The 23,669-nt window shown below is 43.5% G+C and overlaps 1 protein-coding gene across 1 annotated transcript in view; it reads left to right on the plus strand.

Annotated features, from left to right (window-relative positions):
- Positions 1 to 23,669, plus strand: part of LOC144783907 (extracellular calcium-sensing receptor-like) — a 152,871-nt gene that overhangs the window by 104,634 nt on the left and 24,568 nt on the right. Inside the window, exons 5-7 of the mRNA XM_078662647.1 lie at positions 11,392 to 12,228; positions 12,402 to 12,629; positions 21,185 to 21,308. Coding sequence (XP_078518773.1) covers positions 11,392 to 12,228; positions 12,402 to 12,629; positions 21,185 to 21,308 — 1,189 coding nt within the window. The remainder of the gene's footprint in view (positions 1 to 11,391; positions 12,229 to 12,401; positions 12,630 to 21,184; positions 21,309 to 23,669) is intronic.

The following is a 23,669-nucleotide window of genomic DNA, read 5'->3' on the forward strand; positions in this document are numbered from 1 at the left end:
TTTTCTTCTTTCCATCTTAATAATTATTTACAACAAGGGGTGGTGATGGACAGAGTCTCTGAATTAAGCAGAGTACTCTCACCCAGTCAAGAGATCAGGGCTAGATCCAACACCGTTTTTTGGCTCATTGCACCATCGCAGTTTCAGAACCTGGCTGTATGCAAATTAGTCTGTCCCTGGCCCAGTGCATCATGGGAACAGGGCAGACCAGACTACAAAAGCCAATTCTTACACTGGGAAGGAAACAAGCTTCCGGGGACCGGTTTCTGCCATTTCAGGCGTCTTTGGCCCGGCTTGCTTGAATCCTGATGGTGCAATGAGCAAGGGACTCACATCTGAGTATACCCTTCCACGCTTAGGGTGGACAAAATTATTTACAACAAGGGGTGGTGATGGACAGAGTCTCTGAATTAAGCAGAGTACTCTCACCCAGTCAAGAGATCAGGGCTAGATCCAACACCGTTTTTTAGCTCATTGCACCATCCCAGTTTCAGAACCTGGCTGTATGCAAATTAGTCTGTCCCTGGCCCAGTGCATCATGGGAACAGGGCAGACCAGACTACAAAAGCCAATTCTTACACTGGGAAGGAAACAAGCTTCCGGGGACCGGTTTCTACCATTTCAGGCGTCTTCGGCCCGGCTTGCTTGAATCCTGATGGTGCAATGAGCAAGGGACTCACATCTGAGTATACCCTTCCACGCTTAGGGTGGACAAAATTATTTACAACAAGGGGTGGTGATGGACAGAGTCTCTGAATTAAGCAAAGTACTCTCACCCAGTCAAGAGATCAGGGCTAGATCCAACACCGTTTTTTAGCTCATTGCACCATCCCAGTTTCAGAACCTGGCTGTATGCAAATTAGTCTGTCCCTGGCCCAGTGCATCATGGGAACAGGGCAGACCAGACTACAAAAGCCAATTCTTACACTGGGAAGGAAACAAGCTTCCGGGGACCGGTTTCTGCCATTTCAGGCGTCTTCGGCCCGGCTTGCTTGAATCCTGATGGTGCAATGAGCAAGGGACTCACATCTGAGTATACCCTTCCACGCTTAGGGTGGACAAAATTATTTACAACAAGGGGTGGTGATGGACAGCGTCTCTGAATTAAGCAGAGTACTCTCACCCAGTCAAGAGATCAGGGCTAGATCCAACACCGTTTTTTAGCTCATTGCACCATCCCAGTTTCAGAACCTGGCTGTATGCAAATTAGTCTGTCCCTGGCCCAGTGCATCATGGGAACAGGGCAGACCAGACTACAAAAGCCAATTCTTACACTGGGAAGGAAACAAGCTTCCGGGGACCGGTTTCTGCCATTTCAGGCGTCTTCGGCCCGGCTTGCTTGAATCCTGATGGTGCAATGAGCAAGGGACTCACATCTGAGTATACCCTTCCACGCTTAGGGTGGACAAAATTATTTACAACAAGGGGTGGTGATGGACAGAGTCTCCGAATTAAGCAGAGTACTCTCACCCAGTCAAGAGATCAGGGCTAGATCCAACACCGTTTTTTAGCTCATTGCACCATCCCAGTTTCAGAACCTGGCTGTATGCAAATTAGTCTGTCCCTGGCCCAGTGCATCATGGGAACAGGGCAGACCAGACTACAAAAGCCAATTCTTACACTGGGAAGGAAACAAGCTTCCGGGGACCGGTTTCTGCCATTTCAGGCGTCTTCGGCCCGGCTTGCTTGAATCCTGATGGTGCAATGAGCAAGGGACTCACATCTGAGTATACCCTTCCACGCTTAGGGTGGACAAAATTATTTACAACAAGGGGTGGTGATGGACAGAGTCTCTGAATTAAGCAGAGTACTCTCACCCAGTCAAGAGATCAGGGCTAGATCCAACACCGTTTTTTAGCTCATTGCACCATCCCAGTTTCAGAACCTGGCTGTATGCAAATTAGTCTGTCCCTGGCCCAGTGCATCATGGGAACAGGGCAGACCAGACTACAAAAGCCAATTCTTACACTGGGAAGGAAACAAGCTTCCGGGGACCGGTTTTCTGAATCGTTTTTGGCCACTATAGGTGTGGCAGGGTATACTCAGACATGAGTCCCTTTCTCACTGCTCCATCAGGATTCAAGCAAGCCGGGCCGAAGAGGCTGAAATGCCAGAAACCGGTCCCCGGTAGCTTGTCTCCTTTCTGGTGAAGAATTGGCTTGGTAGTTTGGTCTGCCCTGTTCCCATGATGCACTGGGCCAGGGACAGACTAATTTGCATATAGCCAGGTTCTGAGCTGGGATGGGGCAGTGAGATAAATAACGGTGATGGATCAAGCCCTGATCTTTGGACTGGGTAAGAGTGGTCTGCTTAATTCAGACACTCTGTTCATCACCACCCCCTTTTCTGAATCGTTTTTGGCCACTATAGGTGTGGCAGGGTATACTCAGACATGAGTTCCTTTCTCACTGCTCCATCAGGCTTCAAGCAAGCCGGGCTGAAGAGGCTGAAATGCCAGAAACCGGTCCCCGGTAGCTTGTCTCCTTTCTGGTGAAGAATTGGCTTGGTAGTTTGGTCTGCCCTGTTCCCATGATGCACTGGGCCAGGGATAGACTAATTTGCATATAGCCAGGTTCTGAGCTGGGATGGGGCAGTGAGATAAATAACGGTGATGGATCAAGCCCTGATCTTTGGACTGGGTAAGAGTGGTCTGCTTAATTCAGACACTCTGTTCATCACCACCCCCTTTTCTGAATCGTTTTTGGCCACTGTAGGTGTGGCAGGGTATACTCAGACATGAGTCCCTTTCTCACTGCTCCATCAGGATTCAAGCAAGCCGGGCCGAAGAGGCTGAAATGCCAGAAACCGGTCCCCGGTAGCTTGTCTCCTTTCTGGTGAAGAATTGGCTTGGTAGTTTGGTCTGCCCTGTTCCCATGATGCACTGGGCCAGGGACAGACTAATTTGCATATAGCCAGGTTCTGAGCTGGGATGGGGCAGTGAGATAAATAACGGTGATGGATCAAGCCCTGATCTTTGGACTGGGTAAGAGTGGTCTGCTTAATTCAGACACTCTGTTCATCACCACCCCCTTTTCTGAATCGTTTTTGGCCACTATAGGTGTGGCAGGGTATACTCAGACATGAGTCCCTTTCTCACTGCTCCATCAGGATTCAAGCAAGCCGGGCCGAAGAGGCTGAAATGCCAGAAACCGGTCCCCGGTAGTTTGTTTCCTTTCTGGTGAAGAATTGGCTTGGTAGTTTGGTCTGCCCTGTTCCCATGATGCACTGGGCCAGGGACAGACTAATTTGCATATAGCCAGGTTCTGAGCTGGGATGGGGCAGTGAGATAAATAACGGTGATGGATCAAGCCCTGATCTTTGGACTGGGTAAGAGTGGTCTGCTTAATTCAGACACTCTGTTCATCACCACCCCCTTTTCTGAATCGTTTTTGGCCACTATAGGTGTGGCAGGGTATACTCAGACATGAGTCCCTTTCTCACTGCTCCATCAGGATTCAAGCAAGCCGGGCCGAAGAGGCTGAAATGCCAGAAACCGGTCCCCGGTAGCTTGTCTCCTTTCTGGTGAAGAATTGGCTTGGTAGTTTGGTCTGCCCTGTTCCCATGATGCACTGGGCCAGGGACAGACTAATTTGCATATAGCCAGGTTCTGAGCTGGGATGGGGCAGTGAGATAAATAACGGTGATGGATCAAGCCCTGATCTTTGGACTGGGTAAGAGTGGTCTGCTTAATTCAGACACTCTGTTCATCACCACCCCCTTTTCTGAATCTTAATAATTAAGCACATAATTCTGTAGACATCGGTCCTTATTTGGACACAACATAGAAAGTAATCTATATTTTTCCGGACCAATTCTATCTCCTTTTTATTTATATAAATTGAGATCAAGGAGATTCTACAAAATAGCTGATGCCTCAACAAATACACTAACTAGTCCTAATTTTTGTTTGAAAAAGAAAGTCCACAATGTGTGGTATGCTACTGCTACAAAATTAGCACATCCACTGATCTACTTGTCATAGAACCCTTAATGGACCTAATAGTCACTCTAAGTAAATATCAGAATCTGAATGTAAACACTGAGAAACCTGTAAACATAAAATCAAATATGTTTATGGAATGAGGGCATGTTGCTATTTATTGATATCAACCATCACTTAATATTTAGCTGCATGGTCTCCATCCTCAAATTATTTTGGAGAAGTCTATTCAATTTCCTAATATACCTCAGTCTATCCAATAACAACGTTTCTGGATTGAAAACAAACTATCTCATTTTTCTAAGTGTTTTCATCTAAGTTAGTTGGCTTCTGCCTCAAACCATCTTCCATTGTTTGTTGGAAGTGGCATATGTGTGTTTAAGAGAAATCGGTTCTGAAGAATTTGAGTCAACCTCATACAGTTCTCCAATGCATTACCTGAGCTGCTACTGTCATCTACGGCTATACCCATGAGTTTGTCAGCATTAGAAGAAGATATGAAAGCACTAAATAAGGGAATCAAATCCTTATCCCATGCAGCTTTCCACAGGACTCCCTTACTTTGAGATAACGATAAATCATTATTGTTATTAGTTCCATAACTTATAATAATTGCCTGTTCAACATCATTGGTAGTATATTTATTGAAGTATTATTTTTAACATAAAAGGCACAAACAGGCACACAACATTTCTTAAGAAAGAAGCACCTTTGTGTTTTGATCAACTTGCATTTACAATGTATTCACCATCGCAAGGTGTGAGGGACTCCATACAGGGGATTCATATTTTAACATGCAAATGTTTGCTGAAAAAGCCACATTATGCTGAAAAAGTTATGGTTCTAAGGCAATCATCATAGAGAATGGTAAAAGGGTGGTGGGGTGAAGACTCTGGTACAACACATCTGATCATTTCTCCTTTAATAATGCACCTAAACCTGCATTCATTCAAAGAGCAGACACCATCTGATAAATTATATTTTTAAACTGCAGAACAGTATTGCAGTATGAAAGATTTACTCATCACATTCCAGCATCGTGAGTTCCTTATTGTTAGAACTCAGTAGACGGCCCTTGTATGCTCTCAAAGATTAAAAGTATATTAATGTGCGGATCATTAAACCGCAGTGGGACAATCTTACTAAAAAATAACATCTAGCAATTTAATTTTATTGAACACAGATCAGGCTTCTTTCATTTGGAGCATAGAAATATACCGAGGAACTGGTCCCAGAATGCTTGTTTACAATGCAGGGAAGACCTGGCCTGGCAGTTCGGGCTGGACTCTGCCCATGGGGAGCAGTGGGAAGACTGATTTGCATATGGCTCAGTCCAAACTGGGTTGAGGTGGTGAGCAGAGGGTCCTGACTCATCGCCTACATACGAGGCAACGATGGACAGAGCAGGGCCTCCACCAGCCTGAGCAGGGACCAGGAGAGGTGAGGCTTCACCCCCGGTCAGCCTGGATGTGAGACTACTCCAGTTGTGGCACGGAGCGAGTTACTTGTGGACTAATGTGTCCAATTATATCCTTTTTCATTCACTTTAATTTATATTATTTTCACTATAGTGGCAGCAAATTCTTATGAACAGAGGCCATGAAGAAAGCCTGAGGAACCTCTTTTTCCTAGTGGCTGAAACATGTTGGCCTTTATTTGAGACGGTCGATATTTGTTTAGGACTGTCTCGCCTTTTGCACTGTTCCTGGTTTTAATCAGAGGGTCAAACAACCATTTAAAATAAAATTTACTGATCTCTGTTTTCACCACTCTGTTTTAAGTCACCACCTTATCACATACTTTGCACTGCACCTATTCCCATACTTACCATCTCATTCATGGTCAACATAGTGTATGTGGGTTTGACTCACTGAGACTTCTTTGCTACTGGGTGTGTACATGGTCCCAATGCTTGAGGGACAGATCACACCAGTTCTTCTGGATGACCAGATGAGAATATGGATCTACAAGAGATTTTTGATGGGAATCCATGATTATGACCTTTGTGAGTCTCACTGACAATCACTTGTGATCCTGTTTTGGCTGAATAAGTGTGTACCCTGGCTTTTTACAGATCATATAGCGATCTAGTAATCACTATCGAATCGACATTGTTTGCAGTAGGATTAGTATATATTGTACCTAATTCTTCTGTTGCCCCTAGTTCTCTGTTTGTTGTTTAACGTCATTGTGGGGGATATGAACTATGGCAGGTCTTTAAACATCCCTCAGACCCTTGTTTTCCTCTGTGGTGTTATTGGGTTCTGTCGACATGCCATGTTTCAGGTAGTTAAATTGCCCTTCTTTAGGGTTCTGCAGGTGAGTGACAATCAAACAGGGCAATAGTGCACAACTGCATTATATGAGCACTTCAAAAAATCTTTACTGATAAAATAGGTCATTTGGTTTAATATTGATTGCAAGGTCTAATTACTGCAGCCTACTAGATATTTGAATGGTGCCTCATACTGCAAAGTGTTTCGATCAATAAAGTTCAAAACAATCAGAAGAATAGAAAATATTACATATAAAAGAACTTTAACCAAATTGTATTTGAGGTTAGTACACTGATATGGATAACAATATGTCTGCCTTGCGTGGGATGTAGTCAGGAAATAATTTTTAGGGTTTTGAGGAGAAGAAAGCAAGCAGTAACTATATAGATGATCTGAGGTGTAAAGGCACTCTAATGTTCTGGATTTTGGATGCACTCACCAAGGCTTATCATCAAATTGATGTCTAGCTAAACAGGAAACCATCCTAAAAACAGGGTCTCATTTTTGTTTCTCAAGTTTATTTTTAAGGATTTACTTATCATCCATTTGGCTACTGGAAACATCAAAGAGAGACATGGTATGAACAAGCTCCCTTTCTTGCTCTATGAGAAAACTACTAGGACATGTGGGTATTGATTGTGTTATTTCCAAAGACCAGCTCCTAATTTTTAAGCTTTCTTTTTTTTTTTATTGACATTGGAGTCAACATGTCTGCTGTACCCTTGTGGCATAGTGGACCTGCTGTCATTGTTTTTCCTGCACAGCCTTTTTCACCAAGGAAGCGGGAATCACACTAGGGGCTCCATTAGGATGACGGGCGGACAATGGGTCCCGTGGGGGGAATTAGGATGTGCCCGCCACAGTGGCGGGCACATCCTGTAGTTTTAGCATTGTGTGCGGGCGGTGCACTCTGCACTGCCCGCCACAATGTTAAAAATGCTTTTTTGCATTTGCAAATGCAAAGCGGCAGGCACCGCGCGGTGCCTGCCGCTTTGCATATGCAAATGTGGGGGGGTACCATAGGTACCCCCCATGTGCCCCCCGACAGTGGCGGCAACCTGGGGGCCCTGCAGAGGGCCCCCGCAGCTATCTCTGCCTGCCTTTCCGTGGCGGCATTGCCGCCGCGGAAAGGCCTCTACTTTTTGCCATTGTAATATGGCTGGCGGTGTCCATTGGACACCGCCACCATATTAATCTATTACCAGTCTTTCCGTCCACCGCTGTCCCTTCTGCCATCCTAATCTGGCGGAGGGGAAAACGAGAGTGCTTGTCGGGCGGATTGCCTCCGCCAGGGTGGAGGTGGCCACCGCCACCCTGGCGGAGGCAATCTGCCCGACATCCTAATGTGGCCCTCGCTGTTTGGGAGCCAGTCCCCCGAACAGTAACAGTAACTTCACCTCCCTGGCTATTTAGTAGCTGGTCACTGCTTTCCCATCCCCAAGAAAAAAAAAAATTCCATGGTGGTTATAAGAGTCAATCAACCAGCTTAGAGGGACTTGGTGCCGGTTGCTACTCAGCTTTCTAGACTCAATATTTGTGCTGTTTCCTCACAGTGCATTGCTCCTGAATCCTAAAATCAAAACTTAATTGAGAAATCATCATACTGCATTTCCATCAGTATAAAAATGTACAGTAACCAGTGCTCTTCTTCCTTGTTGGCAAAAGTAAGTGATGCGCTGTTAACTCGCATTACATGTTTGAGTGCACACTTGTTTTTGCCTATTGAAAATCACTACTGCACCAGTAATGCTAGTGGAACTCACTATCCAAGATGTGATGCCAGGTTCTCTCTGAAACAGGACACACGCAAACCAAGACAGTTTTAGTCTAATGGGCCAATTTATTTAGCTGCAGCTTCATTACAGTGGTATAGTGAGCACGGACCAAACGTCTGGGCATCCTATCACACTTAGAGCATCACAATGAAGACTTAAAAAAATTGATGGATGAAATGCTTGAATTTATCTATATCACTAGTAATTATTCTTGTTTTTCTTGCCCATAGTGCATTCTCAATATAGACCCATGACCATATAAATCAGCCTTGATCCTGATACCATAGGAACAAAAAGAGAAGGCTAACCTACCAAGCCATATCCTCTGTGAACTGGAACACAAGCAACGTAGCACTATAAGACTAAACCAAAATGTGTTATTTTAGAGGAGAAACAACAGTTATAAACTTTTACACTTGTAATTTACCAAATGTATTTCTATTTTATTGGTATTGTAGAAAAATAATTATAAAAAATTCAAGGCAAACCTTTCTTTAATAATCTTAATTTAAAATCACCAATCATTGGTCCTGATTTCAAATAATTTGACGGTGATCTTAATGAACATTTTGACAGAGCTTTGTTCTTTGAATTTCTAACAAATAATTGTATACAACGATGTATAAAAAAGAAATAATGTTTGATAAATTACAGGTGTGAAAGTTTATGATTGTTATTACTCTCCAAAAATAAATACTTTTGAAATACAGCAACCTCAAACCGCAAGAACGAGTGTTCCTATGCTTCTTTTTCCCTTCCCTGTTTCCCCTCTCTCTTTTTCTGTTGGGTGTGTGAGTGTTCAACACATCTAGAAAGGCTCAGGGAATGCTACGATTCACACTGATTCCACATCTCTATTTAAAGACTGAGAGAGCATCTGCTTCACAGTTCTTTTTTTCTTACATTCTAGAAAATCAAGATTCAAAATAGATTAGTTAGTTATACAGTTAGGGCCCGAGTCACAAAGGTAAACTTAGACATGAAGTCTAAGGGCCCCATTAGGATGTCGGGTAGATCGCCACCGCCATGCGGGCGGTGGCGATGTACCCGACATCCTTCCCCGCCCGCCATCCATTTCCCCCCGCCACCCATTTCCCCCCGCCATATTACTATAGCGGGGGACGCAAAGACCGTCTGCCGCTTTTCTACCCGGTTAGCAAGTTGACCGGGTGGAAAAGGGTTTCATATGGTGGCGGTGTCTGTTAGACACCACCATCCATATTAGGGTGTGTGCGGGAACATGCTTTTCTGTGGTGGCATTGCCGCCACGATAAGGCATGCAGGAATGTCTTCTGGGGGCCCGTTGTGGGCTCCCAGGGACTCCAGGGGATGGGGGGTGCACATGGGGGTACCTATGGTACCCCCCTGCACTTCACTGTACAGTGTGGCAGGCACCGCATGTTGCCTGTCACGTTGTGCATTGAAGTGCGCAATATGCATTTTTAGAAAGCACCGCCCGCCGCAATGTTAAAAATGCGGGATGCACCCGCCAGTGTGGCGGGCACATCCTAATGGCCCCCACGGGACCACCGCCCTTATGGCGGGCGGTCCCGTTTTACATCGGGTTGTCCGCCCGCCATCCTAATGGGGCCCTAAGTTTAGACCTAAACTCTAAGTCCAAACTTAGGCTTCAGATCTGAAATTAGACTTCGCATCTAAAATTAGACTTTAGGTCTCAACTCAGTCTTCAGGTCTAAAGTTAAACTTCAGGTCTAAGTTTACCTTTGTGAATCGCCCCCATTGGTGGTTCAGTTCGTGTCCTTTGCACTCTTTTCAGATTTTTTTACATACAGACAGCATGTTACAGTAGTACGCTACCTTTAGATATTTTGATCAAGTGTCAAAGCACCAAAAACTTGATCTTGTGGTGCAACATTTATTTTTTAATTGGTTCTGTGCAGGTTGTCATCTGTATAGATGCCATAGATCCTTGTTTCAATTCTTAGCATTTTAACTCAGCTGCTCTCAATTTTCTTCTCAAAGCTTGATATAGAGCATAAAGCTAAAAGGAACTTCCAGAACCTTCCACCGTGAATATGCATTATAATTGTTGAATGTTTCTGTATATTATGCTGTTAATGTTGGGCGCAGGGCCAAGACTGATTTGCATATGGCTGGGTTCAAACTGGACTGGCATGGGGAGCAACAAAACGATGGATATAGGCCCAGATCTCTGTACTGCGGTGATTGTATGAAATTGTTCTGCATTCTGTCCATTAATTGTTCTTGTTGCGTTAATGTTGTTTCAGCAGTAGCTTTAACAGACCAGTGGTAATTTTGATTCCACGCTGTTCACAGCACAATCTAATAGATGTAGGCAGGTAGTACCATACACTGAGGCTTAAACAGAGGAACCTATTAAGGGGTATAGAAACACATCGCAATTCCATCAGTATAACCGAGTGCATTTTCCACTGGTGCCACTGTTAGCCCAACACATCACACCTAGCACACAGAATGTGTCCAGACTGTGCGTGCATACCAACAGGATGGGTATGCACATAGCATCATGAGTGATATATTCTCTCTCTGTCTCTTCCTTTCCCCTCTTCCTGTGTGCCACCCACCCTGGGATCCTTTTTAGCAGTATTTGCAAATGAATGAGGGAATTTTGCACCAACATCACTATTGTAGCACCAATGAATATTAGAGTCATTCCTGAGAGTACTATCACTGCAGTACAAGCAAAAATGAGCAATAAACTTATAGATATCGAAAATGTTTTGTGGAGATCCATAGGGAACTAAGGGGACTATGTCTAACAGCATAAGTCTCTTAAACCTGTGCAGCTCCTGGACGGGCTCTTGGTGCCCCATCTTGATAAACTCATCCAGTAATGAACACTGGACATGACTGAGCTCCTGGATCCTGCACAGAGAGAATTAATGTGGTAAGATCTGGAGCTCTTGCATCAGACCACCAGAAAGCAATTTTTTCCAAGTTTTTGATTTCAGATGTTGAGCATATTGAAGCTGAATATTCAAATTTCGATGGTTTGTATTAGGAATAATCCATCACTATCTATATTTTTTGTAAAACTTTATCAAGTTATCCATATGCGTGCTTAGTCCATAATCCCTCCATTTCTCTCTTCTTTCCTCTTTTCCATCCTTCATCTCTCCCTTTCTTTTATTCCTTATCTTCTACCCTGTCTTTGTTCCTGTCACCTTTATTTAATCTATTCCTTCCTTGCACCTTCTCTCTTTTCGGTCTCCCTTTCTTCAATCCTTAACTATTTTATTTCCATCACAATTGTATTAATTTATGATTGAATACCCTGTGGTTAGTAGTATGTAAAATGCTTGCTTTACCAAAGAAAATGTAATAGAGTTGAATTTACTGAGAAAAACTGTTCAATGTCTTTTAAAGTGATACAACAAATGAGTTTTCTCCACCACAGATCAGTTATGCTGCAGGACTCCCCATGTTAAGTGACAAAATCCAATTTCCTTCTTTCTTACGGACAGTGGGAAGTGCCTCTTTACAAGCAGAGGCTTTGGTACAGTTACTTCTTCACTATAGGTGGACATGGATTGGCATTCTGTTCTCAGATAATGACCTCGGTCTCCAGGGCAGCCACATGTTTAAGGAAGAGGCAGCAAAGAATGGGATTTGCATTGAATTCTTTGAGACTCTCCCCACACAAGCTAAAAGATCCCCCTTAGCCTATGTCACTAACATTATTCAAACATCCTCTTCCAACGTAATTGTGTGTTTTGCATCTTCAAAAGACATAACCCTAGTTCTAAAAGAGATATCCCTACAAGGGATCACCAGAAAAATATGGCTTGGAACAACTAGTTGGTTTACTTCAACTGTTTTTTCCCAGAGGAGCCTCTGGAAAACATTGAATGGCACACTCGGAATGATAGTACAGGGGGGTGAAATCCTCGAGTTTAAAGAATTCCTTTACAACCTTGATCCACTGAAGAACTCTAAGGATATCTTCATAAAGACATTCTGGGAACAAGTTTTTAATTGCAAATTGGTGGATGTTTTCAATGAAACAAATGGTGAGAACATGACAGTTGTGAATGGATTCTGCAGTGGGGCAGAGAAGTTGGAATCACTTGATGCTTCGGTGTTTGAGGTGAAAGATTTCACCATTCCCTACTATGCCTACAAAGCCATCTATGCCTTAGCGATGGCACTGCATGATCTACTTCATTGTAATCATCAAGAAGGTCCATTTACCAACAAGGCTTGTGCAGATCCCAAGGATTTTCAACCATGGCAGGTGAGTGCACCTTTGTATTGACACTCTACTGGTTTCTTCATTAAAAGTGGAGTATTTTTTCATGCCCTATCACAGACTCTGGCTTGTCCTTACTGACCGAATGTATCTAGGACATGGTCTTACAAAATGCTTCTTCATCCCTATTCAAGTCATATTTTCTGGTTTGAATGCAGATGTTGCACTATGTCAAGAATGTTCGCAAGAGGAGCTCTGATGGAAGTGGATTCCTTTTTGACTCAAGTGGTGATTCAGCACCACTATATGATTTGCTTTATTGGCACACGACATCCAGTGACACCAGCAGTTTTTTGAAAGTGGGAATCTACAATGGCAGAGCTTCAACAGGTTTAAGGCTGGTTGTTAATGAAAGCATCATTTTCTGGGGAGGAAAATATCATGGGGTGAGTATGATTTTGATGTTCTTCATATAAAAACTGTACATATGATCTTTCTGTAGGACACTTTTCTTAGAAGATTGGACATTACGTTTCTAATTCTCAAACTGCAGTTTGTAGTATATATTTCATATTTCAAATTTCAAAATACTTTATTCGGTTTTACAAATCAAAAAAAGATAAAAGCAACATTACATCTATTAAACATTTGATGAAACTTTTTTAAAAAGGACATACATTGTTCACAATCATGCCACATAGAGAATTCATTCTAATACAAATTAGGAGGCAAGTGTGGGATCAAATGACCACCCATACAGTACATGAACATTCTACCAGGGAGACTAATAAAAGAACAAATACAGTATTTGGATCCAGGATAACTCCAATCGCTTTCTAATCTTCATTACAGATTTCAGATACCCAGTCACAAATAAAGTACATTCTGGATTTAGCATTTGCAAAAAACAAAGTGCTGGTCGGACCTGAGTAAAATACAGCTTTTTTAAAAGAGGCTTTGAAAAGAACCTCCGGGGAGCATCATAGAGGCGACAAAAAAACAAAGTGCACCAAATCCTGAGGAGACGTGCGGCCGCAGCCACAGGGTGGTAGCATCTGTCCTCTATGGCTACGTTTCGGGACTGCAATTAAAAGATGAAAATAATCCATCCGAAACCTGATTAATAAAAACCGCTCGTAGGCCAACATGGGCCACGTAAGATATGGCTCCAATGCAGGGGTGGTTTTAAGCATCACAAATTTACGGACGCTGGGTTTAGCCATTTCTACCCCATCTCTATTCAGTTTTTTTAGTTGAATGAAAGTCTTTTTTACAAAATCCACGTCTGCGGCAGTAATTAAATCAGGTTTTAAAAAAAGATCTAAACGCCCCAGCTTCAATAAACAGCCTTTTAGATATTTTAACCAAGGGATTTTAAGCATACGATCCAGGCACAGGGCTTCTTGCAGAAGCTGGTGATTAAGAACTAGGGGCCAGATGTAGGTCGGTCGGTAACGGCCGAAAATCGGTATTTTCGGCCGTTACCGACCGGTATATGGGTGACAGGTATGTAGGGGTCATTATTTTAACGAATCGGTAAAATTACCGATTCGGTAATTTTACCGATTCGGTAAAATAAAAAATCGGTAAATTTACCGATTCTGAGGCACCGAGATGTAGGTGGGCCTCTTCAGAGTCCCAGAGGCCTTACAGAATCGGTATTTTACCATCAAATCCAATTTGATGGTAAAATACCAATTCCGGTGTGCATGCACATGTGTGCATGCACACCTATGCCATGTGACAGGCAGACCTGCCCTTAGGGCATGTATGCCTGCCACATGGCACCCGAGCCTGTTTTGGGGGTGCCAGAGGGTGTCAAAGTGACACCCCCTGCACCCTTGTGCAAATCGGTATTTTCCGATTCTGTAATTACAGAATCGGTATTGCCCATTGATTCCTATGGGCTTCACAGCCCATAGGAATCAATAGGAAATACCGATTCGGAATTTCCAGATTCGGTAAATACCGAATCTTAAAGATTCGGTATTTACACATCTGGAAATACCTACATCTCCCCCCTTCATATTTACCACTTCTTAAATACCGAATCGGTAAAATTCGGTATTTAAGAAGTGGTAAATAAGAATTACCTACATCGAGCCCTAGGTCTTTATTTAACCAGCACTTGAGGCAATAAAGCGGGGGACGCATAGCTAAAGTGTCGCTAATAAAAGGCAGCCCAGTCTCTTCGTGTACTGCTAGGTTTGAGGTACCTTGTAGAACACCCAGGAGCTGTTTTAAAAAGGTATTCTCTGCTATCTGGATGCCTTCTGATGCTGTATATCCCCATAGCTCGCTACCGTAACTGCCATCTGCGATACTTTTTGCCTGATATATCTTCAACATTGCGGCAACTGGGCGCTTACGCATTTTTGCCGCAAAGTAGAATGTACACATTAAAAAGAAACGGAGCTAAGATGCATCCCTGCCTTACTCCCCTTTCAACATTAAAATTCCTAGAAACTCTGACGTCCTGGGAAAATCTTATGTTTGCCTTTGTATCCCTGTGCAGATCCCTCAGGAAGTTAATCAAATTGGCCTCCACCATTACATGGCGTTCATGGACTGCCATAATTTCCCCAGGTTGGTAAATTGTGCCCTGCCGTGCGATTGTATACTTCCCAAGAATCATGTACAGGTTAAGGCATTGTGCTATGGTGGAATGCCCTGGGTAAAATCCGTACTGGATATCCGAGACAATCCTATTACCGTCTGCCCAGGCAGTCAATCTGTTCAGCACTACACCACCCACAACTTTGACTACAGAATCAATGAGGGAAATCGGTCTATAACAGGTGGTACTATTACGATTTCCCTTCTTGAATACCGGGATGATAGTAGAGATACCCCAAGAAGCTGGGCATCCAAACACCACGGCTGTGTTAAGCCCGGCCTTAAGGACTGGGGCCCAGAGAGATGGGTTTGATTTAAAAAGGTCCAGAGGCATACCATCCGGGCCTGGTGCCTTATCGCACGACAGCCCAGAGATTCCTTCTTCCACCTCACTTAATACAAATGGTGCAAGGGTTTCATTTTGTACACCCGCTTCAAGATATATCTGAGATGTAGTACTCTTAAAGATGGAGCCAAAATGTGAAGGAAGTAAGTTGACCATCTGTCCCCTACAGGTCCCACGTTTGATGGAGACGTTTGGAGCTTTACGAATCCAAGCTAGTGGGCTTAGCGATAACATAGAGCTCTAGCATTTTAATAGAAAAAAACACTTTGTTTTCAATCTTTCTTTCCCGCACCACAAGGAATATTCCAACGGGTGACACCGCCCCCCCAGAGACCATAGAGTGCTAGTATGCACCGTGCAAAGTAATTATTGAGAATATTTCTATGTTATGTGTGTCTGAACGTGTGTCTGTCTCTAATGTCACATCAAGTCCTGTGTTGTTTTATTGTGTGAATTCACGCCACAATCACCATGTATATATTTTTCTTAGCACGGCACCGGACCTGTAAGCCTGCACGCACCAATATGGAGCAAATCACATATATTCAACGTGCATTATGAAGGAAACTATGTACCCTATCTGTATGAGAAAGGGGTAGTGTACCACTAACTTTTCCTTATTGTTTTACAGATAAATAACATAGATTCAGATCGTATGTATTATTTATGCATGCCTTTATTAGTAGCAGCATTTTTTATATTTTGTGTATAATACATTATATTCCTATTTAGGGATTTACAGGAGTGGCATACACAGGGCTGGTCCCTGTGTGGTCCTGATGAAAAGCTAGGGGAAGCTTGAAACTTGTCAACCGCACACTGATCCCACCTTCATTACAGGTCGGAACTTAGGAGTCCATTAGGATGGCGGGCGGATTGCCCCCACCAGGCTGGCGGTAGCCAACGCCAGCCTGGCGGAGGCAATCCGCCCGCCATCCTTCCCTGTATTCCCCCATAGTAGAATGGCGGTGGGGACCACGGCAGAGCAAAACACTGCCCGCCACTTTTCCACCCCGGTCGCCTTGCGGCCGGGGCGGAAAATGATTAATATGGTGGCAGTGTCAAGCAGACATCGCCAGCCATATTATGATGGGCTGAGGGTGCTGCCTTTCCGTGGCAGCGATACCGCCATGGAAAGGCATGCGGTATTCAGTCTAGGGGCCCCCTGCGGGCCCCCAGAGTGAAAGAGGGGGGGTATTGCACATGGGGGGGTATCTGTGGTACCCCCCTTCATTTGCGTTAACAAAGTGGCAGGCACCGCGCGGTACCTGCCGCTTTGTTAATGCAAATGCAGAAATGCATTTCTAGCATTGTGGCGGGCGGTGCTGAGAGCACCGCCCGCCACAATGCTAGAAATGCAGGGTGTGCCCGCCACATCCTAATGCTGGCGTCCGGACCCCCGCCCTTAAGGCGGGCGTCCCGTTTACCAATAGGGTGGCAGGCGGGCTTTGCCCGCCCGCCATCCTGATGGAACCCTTAGTGTCCTACCCCATTTTTAAACATACCAACCTAGGAGCAGTAATAAATGTGTTGAGGCCCACTAGCACAGTATTTTTAATCACTTACACCCACTCCACGACACCTTGCACCACACATAGTCCTTCACAAAATAAGTGCTCCTATGTAATTCGCAAGTCATAGCACGCCCCTTTTCGTAGAGAACTGGGATGTCCTCAATGATGAAGCATGTCACCGTGGGGCAACCCCGGTGAGTGAGGGGACTCAAGAAAGTAATTTTTCTTTCTTTTTGGCTCTACCTGACCACATCGGCCAGTAGCCACAACATAAGCTACGTCTCAGAACCCAACACCTTGGGCTCTAACTTTCATGTTATGTCTGAGGAGGACGACCTAGTCTTATATTCCTCATTCTCCCCCTTTTGTTTGTGCCGAAATGTGACACCCATTCATCTTCAAGAATGTTAGTACCAATGTTGTCTGCCCCGTCCCTCCCAAACAGGGGTCTGTTGATTAATCCCCAGAATCTTGCACCATTACCTAATGTTTTTGGGTCTAGGAGCTCTCTCCAGCTTGCATCCTATAATTCTGTTTTGCGTTTTGCTAAAACCTTTTTGTAGTTAAGTCAAAGGGGCCGGATCTGCAAGTGATCTCTTGGCCTGGCTTTCCGCGCTACCTTTAGCTCTCTTGCAGCTTTAGAGCATTATGGGTCAAACCATTTAGCGTCCCTGAGTGCAGAGTTTGTTATACGGACACTTAATAGTGCCCCCACCTTTGAAACAATCCCCTCGAAAGCTTTAAGGACATTCGTAGTAAGGGAGTCTGGAGTCTGGAGACACGCATGATGACAATTCTAGGGCACATAATTCGTGTACATCGTCATAAAATAGATCCAGGTTCACCTGGGACCACTAAGGCGGTGTTTCTCGTCCGTGAGACGCAACACATCAGGTGTTACCGACACCTGCATTGACAATAGTATGTTTTATAGTCCTACAAAACATACTATAAAATATACTTTTTGCCTATACTTATATATGCAGAGTACTCCACCCCAACTGCAGAGTTTCCACACATGTAAGCATAGATTTTAAAAGTAAATTTGGAAGGAATATTGGGAAGTGGATGGGATAAAGGGGCAGACTTACTACTAAGGGGGATGGTATCAGGGGCAGGTAAGACTGGTTTAGGGAGGTTCGGGGAACAGTTTAGGGAGGGACTTCTCCTGCCCATACAAGAGTAAGTCAGTTGCATTATTTTCAGGGTGGAAACGTGTCACTTACACTTTGTAGTAAATTTACACTCGGAGTTTGTGAATATCCGCAGTAATAAACGTACTAGGTTTTGGTGGGTTGAGGATACAATCAGTTAGATATTTGAATGTGTCATTTATACACATTGAAAAGAGCATTGGAGCAAGATCTCATCCTTGGCACACCCCTGAAGTAAAAGGAATCCTAAAGTTTGGTCCCCGTCTTTATCCCACGTCTCTTAAAGCACCATTAGAATTCCTACCAGGGCAGAAGGAGCCCCCATCGACCTGAGGCAGTCCCAGAGACAGGCCCCAGGGACCAGATCGAACGCCGATCAGCATGAGCCTATAAACTTGATCTGTTGCACTAACTTTAGATCTAAGCCCAGCCTGGAATAGAGATAACATGTTTTTGTCTGATACCCACTGCCGAATTTTGGCTAAGATTTGGCAACCAAACCCCTTTTGAAGAATATCTATTAAGCTAATGGGCCTATAATTGCTGAGATCAGACCTTGTATCCGTTATTTAAATCGGAATTATTAGAGCCCCTCTCATAGAGGCAGAAAATCCTGCACCTCACATAATCGCATTTGACAATATATTAATATACAGGTCGCAGATCTCAATCTCCAATACAGATCTCCATGAATAAGATCCAGACATTGTGCTTTACCCAGCTTTAAGGATACTGTTGCCTTGTTTAATGAAAACACCTCCTCACCAGATGCTTCTGAACTACTACTGACTGAAGTAAACTTATCTATGCTGCATGGCATCTGATCAATGAGGCATGTAAAATAGAGGATGGTAAAGTGCTGAGCCCATGCCTGCTGATGGTGTGATCTATGGCCAGGGTACAAGCTTTAAGACTCCAATGAGCAATTATTTGCCAAAAATTAGACATATTTTTCCTCTTGGAAACCTCTAGCAAGTCCTGACAGTTGTTATCATTCCAGCTCTTGCTGCTTGATGCTAATACCCATTTATAGTATGGTCTTGCGTCACAGATCCGCAAGGGGCTCCAAGATATTATGGCAGTTAACACCTATGCTTTAGCCTATCAACATTCCTTGATGAACAAAGAAGAATATTTAGGGGCCTCTTTTTGAGCTTCTCTTGCTCCTGCCTCAAAGAGATGTTTAATAAAGCAGAAAAGTGACTGTTAATGTCTGCTCTAGAAATTGCATTCAAGTCGACGGTCTCAAATGGTGAAGCTGGTGAATTAAAGAGGTCAAAAATTAATGCTATACTTTTAGGGCAACATTTTTTTTTTGGCCACTTAAGGACCCTTCTAGTATTCTCAATAATTAAGTTTTTATATACACTAATTGGTAGGGTTGGATCAAGTAACCCTTCTTACAGCATTACATGCCTAGCATTATGATCACTTTTGGCTCTAATAGTTACTTTGAAATCAACCAGGCAACTTCATAGATTTGGGATCAACAATATAGAATCATTTCGACTTTTCAAGCATCCCCTTGAGAGCGTATTTGCCCTTCCCATATCAGTATCTGACCTGTCATTGCATGCATACAGCCTATAGGCTATGGTGAGTAAGGCTAATTGCGTGGATAAGGCTGAGCAAGATTTTGGGACATTGGTCAATTTGAAACTAAAATGCCCCTCACCAGGACGGCCCTACATGTATCTCCCTTTATGGATATGACTGTGGGATGCCCTTGTCTGGATACCACCCTCTTCCCTCCCATGGGTGTAGACACCACAGAACCCAGGGGCGTCATTATCACAATGCTGTTCTACCCAATGGGAGTCAGTATGTTTGGCCCCACTCCTATGATCCAACCCTTTGCCTAACCTTGTGTTTCCCATCTGTGGCCTGCCAGGTTAGAATATGCAAGCAGGATATGTCTCAGAGGTATTGTGATTTCCCTGACCACTCAATTGAGGGGTACTGAATCTAATAGGGGGAAGGGGTAGGGAGATAATGGGGTTTGCCTTGTTACTGTTGGACTCATTAACCTGGGTTACTACAGTAAGTTTGCATTCTAAGGATTCTACTAACAGTTGTAATCCAGCCACTTCATTTTGCAAATCTGAATGGATTTTGCATTAATTGCTTGTTGCATCATGGGGCGGTGTGGTAATGCTAGCCTCCTCTCCGCCTTGAATAGGCATTTATTGAACCCGCTCAGTGTTTTCAGCCAGCGAAGTGAACCTATTAGAACAGCCACTTCAGGTTTAAGTGGGGGAAGATGGCTCAACGTGGAGTCTCTCGGTAGTTCCCTTTCTGCAACTGTAGGTTACTGGTAGCTGTTGATTTGGTCTTGCTTACTTGTGCCTTGTCTGGCTTTGTCCCAAAAATATTGGGTATTTTGACTTTTGGGTGTTTCCTGAAACCTGGGTGTGGGTAGGAGGATTTGATATAGTCTCAACCTCCTCAATCAAATCATCTATTTAACTGAGGGCACATTTGTTTTGTTGGCGCCTTTATTAGGTGTATTATGTTTTTGGACATCATCAGTCGGTTTCCGTTTGACCATAATAGAAGGTTTGGTGTAGTTCTAATGTGGTGTAGTATAGTTCTAATCCCACTTGCCTCCAGATAAATCCCTGATAGTGCACTCCTAGTCCCCTCGCACTACACCCATGGAGTTGTTCTGGATGGCTAATACTTCTACCTCTATTTCCCACTAGCAACATCTACCCTGTAAAAAGAAAAAGTTTACAGGGGTCAGAAAAACCATGTGGCACAACTTCACTACACTCCCAGATCCTTGGCAAAGCAGTATAATCTGCCTCAATTCAAATAGGGGCATATTCTTGAATCAGTAATACAGCCCCACACCCAAACCATACCACGACATATGTGCAATAGTACACCATTTTGAAATTACAACACAGAATGAGGTTTGGGGTGATTTGGTGTCCCTTGTAAGGCTTCCTGATACCAAGGTCAGGTCAATAGCAAGGGTCATAGGTGACAGCTCCCAGTTGGAAAGGGTAGGCACCTTCACTGATGTTAATTATTTCAATAATGTATTGTCTTAGTTCTGCAGCAGAGAGTTTCCTAGAATCATGGTACATGATGCACCAGAAGCACAGTTCCACCTGGAGGGCAAAGTCCCAATGCCAAGACACTTCTTGCAGGGCAAGATTATGAGGTCAGCAACAGGCTCTCATCTCATACACTATGGACCCTGAGAATCTAAATAAACAAGCATCTGAAGGACAGTTTTAATATAAGTCAGCAGTACCTCATTGGAAATGCCAGAGGGTGGGGTCAGTAAGGTATAAAGTTATCACATGGTCCAACTTGATATGTTGAGTGTATTGCTTCATTCATGCTTTCTGTCACCATTCTAGGTGCCTCTCTCAGTCTGCAGTGATAGCTGTGCTCCAGGGTACAGGAGGTCTGCTATGAGAGGGCGCCCTGCGTGCTGTTTCTTCTGTGTGCCTTGTCCTGATGGGAGCATCTCCAACCAAACAGGTGGGTTCAGTGGCAATCATATGTATCCCATTGTGCAACTGCTCTCAATCATAGCCGAAACGAAGGATACATTTGAATTTTGAACACTTTGAGAAACAGAACTCAGTGAATAATGCCTCAAAAAAAATGTGCTCGCCTCCCTCATCAGCTAGCAGGTGTAACAGCATCAGGCATGACAAGTTAACATTATAGTTTCAAAATTGCCCAGTGAGATGCTAATCTAATTCAACCTGGGTTGATATTGGAAAGAGAGGGAGGGAGAAAAAAGAGGAGTAATACAAGGAAAATTACAAACTGAAATATACACAGATCAATGTTCTCTTTCATATGAAAATGTGAAGTTCATCATAATAGGGAATTGCTTAAATGTGCAACAGAGCAATTTCTGTTTATGAAAACGTTGTTTTATCTCTTCTGCATGCTTCCACTACTGTTCTATTTGGTAGGTGCTGGTTGCAAACATTTTGAGAGTGGCCTTGCACGCTGTCCATCTAAAGTAAATGTGCAAAAGTACTGGCAAAGTCGGCAAGTGCTATAACATGAAGTGCTTCTTCACTGTTGCCACTTAGGTATAGTAGGGTATGCTCTGCCCTTGGAAGGCATTCCATGTGTGGAGCATGGGTGCTCCCACACATTCACCCATGGATTTCGGCGCACTCCCAGATTTACATGGACTGGTAAACCTGAGAATGCATCATAATGCTATGCCTTCCCTGGGGATGCTCAATGAGGAGAAAAATCTTTATTTCTCCTTGTTGTTTCCTCCTAAGTGTGCAGCATTCTGCAACACACTTAGAAAGAGGAAAATGTCTCAGAGGGTTGTTTTTGTACAAGAGGGTTAGCTTTCTGAACAAAAACAACACTGTCTCCATTCAAGCACCCTTGCACCATGGCGTAAGGGTGACTGCTTTGGCGCTAGGCAGCACATTGTGTGCCAGCGCAGGCATAGAGCAGGAATGCGCTATATATTGGTAATTATGGTGCATTTCTCCCTATTCCTTTGACACAGCATAGCAACTTGCCTTCCTGCGTTGCCTTGCGTGAAAGTTTGATACATCTGGCCCTGGTCTACTGGTGTCCAGGTAACATTGGAAAAGGAACAAAGGGCTGAAAAAATGTTATGGGCAATGGGGATAGTTGGTTAACTCATACGACCTTCATTACAAGTGTCTAGGAACATTTCTGGGTTTTCCCCCATCCCTGAGTTAATGATACTGGAAGTATCAAAGGGCGTTGAGGGAAAATCCAGTCCATTAAAAGTTAGACCATGAGGGTCCCATTGGAAATTACCAATTGATAGTGGAATTCTAAATCGTATTCCCCTGCTCATTCCTATTTTCCCCCAGATTTAAAATGGTAAGTAAGTAAGTAAGTAAATTATTTGCACAGTTAATTAAAACCAATGCAGTACGATACAAAATATACAAAATATGAGTTAAAATAATACACAATATATGGAGATTTTGGTAGCTGAAAGCAGCCAAAATATAAGTGTGAGCCTGCATCACTGATTGCTCCACTCTCATGAGTATGTTCGCAAACCTGTGTCAGGCCTGCCACTTCAGTGCCTGTGTGTGCTGCTTAAAACTTGCACCCACTTGCCAGGCCCGAACCTTCCCTTTTATTACATGAAAAATAACCCTAAGGTAGGCCTTCCATAGCCACTTGGGCAGGGTGAAGTGTATTGTAGAGGTAGGAAATGTACTTTTGAGACTTACACATAGAAGTAAAAAACTGCTATCTTTGTTTTTCAATACAGTAAGGTCTATCTCTCCCATTGATTAACATTGCAGCTGCCAGATAACATCGAACCAGAGTATTGATGTGGCCAAAATTCCTTTTCTTTTTCGAAGGTGCTTTATGATCACAAATGTAGAGCACATCCGCATGTAATACTTTTGTCATGCTAACCTTAGGTGTTAGGACTTTGAAATGTAATAACATAAATGCGATGTATTCAGGACATTAAATAGTAAACATGAAGAACTAATGCGGAAACCAAATATAAGCAGCAGAAAACACAAATGTGAGGAATTTGTGTTGTGCAACTGACAATCATTCATTATTAAATGTGTTTATTAATCATGTCATCTATACGTAGGTAGGAATATTAACCAAACGTGCCTTATTCTCCAAGCTTTTTCGTAAACTCATGCTCCATTTCTCTTATGTTAGCTACATTTTGTAGGACTGAAATGCTGTTCTCTGGAATCTCTTGCATTAGAACTAGCAGCTTGAATTTCATGTGCACAGTAAATTTTGTTCTTTCCCACGTTTGTGTCGCAGGAAGAAGAAGAGCTCATGTTAGTTAGAATAATGTCTTTGTTTTAGGAGCTAGGCAAGGAGCGAAGAGGATACATT

The sequence above is a fragment of the Lissotriton helveticus genome, chromosome 10, assembly GCF_964261635.1.
Source record: "Lissotriton helveticus chromosome 10, aLisHel1.1, whole genome shotgun sequence".
In the NCBI taxonomy this organism is placed as follows: Eukaryota; Metazoa; Chordata; class Amphibia; order Caudata; family Salamandridae; genus Lissotriton; species Lissotriton helveticus.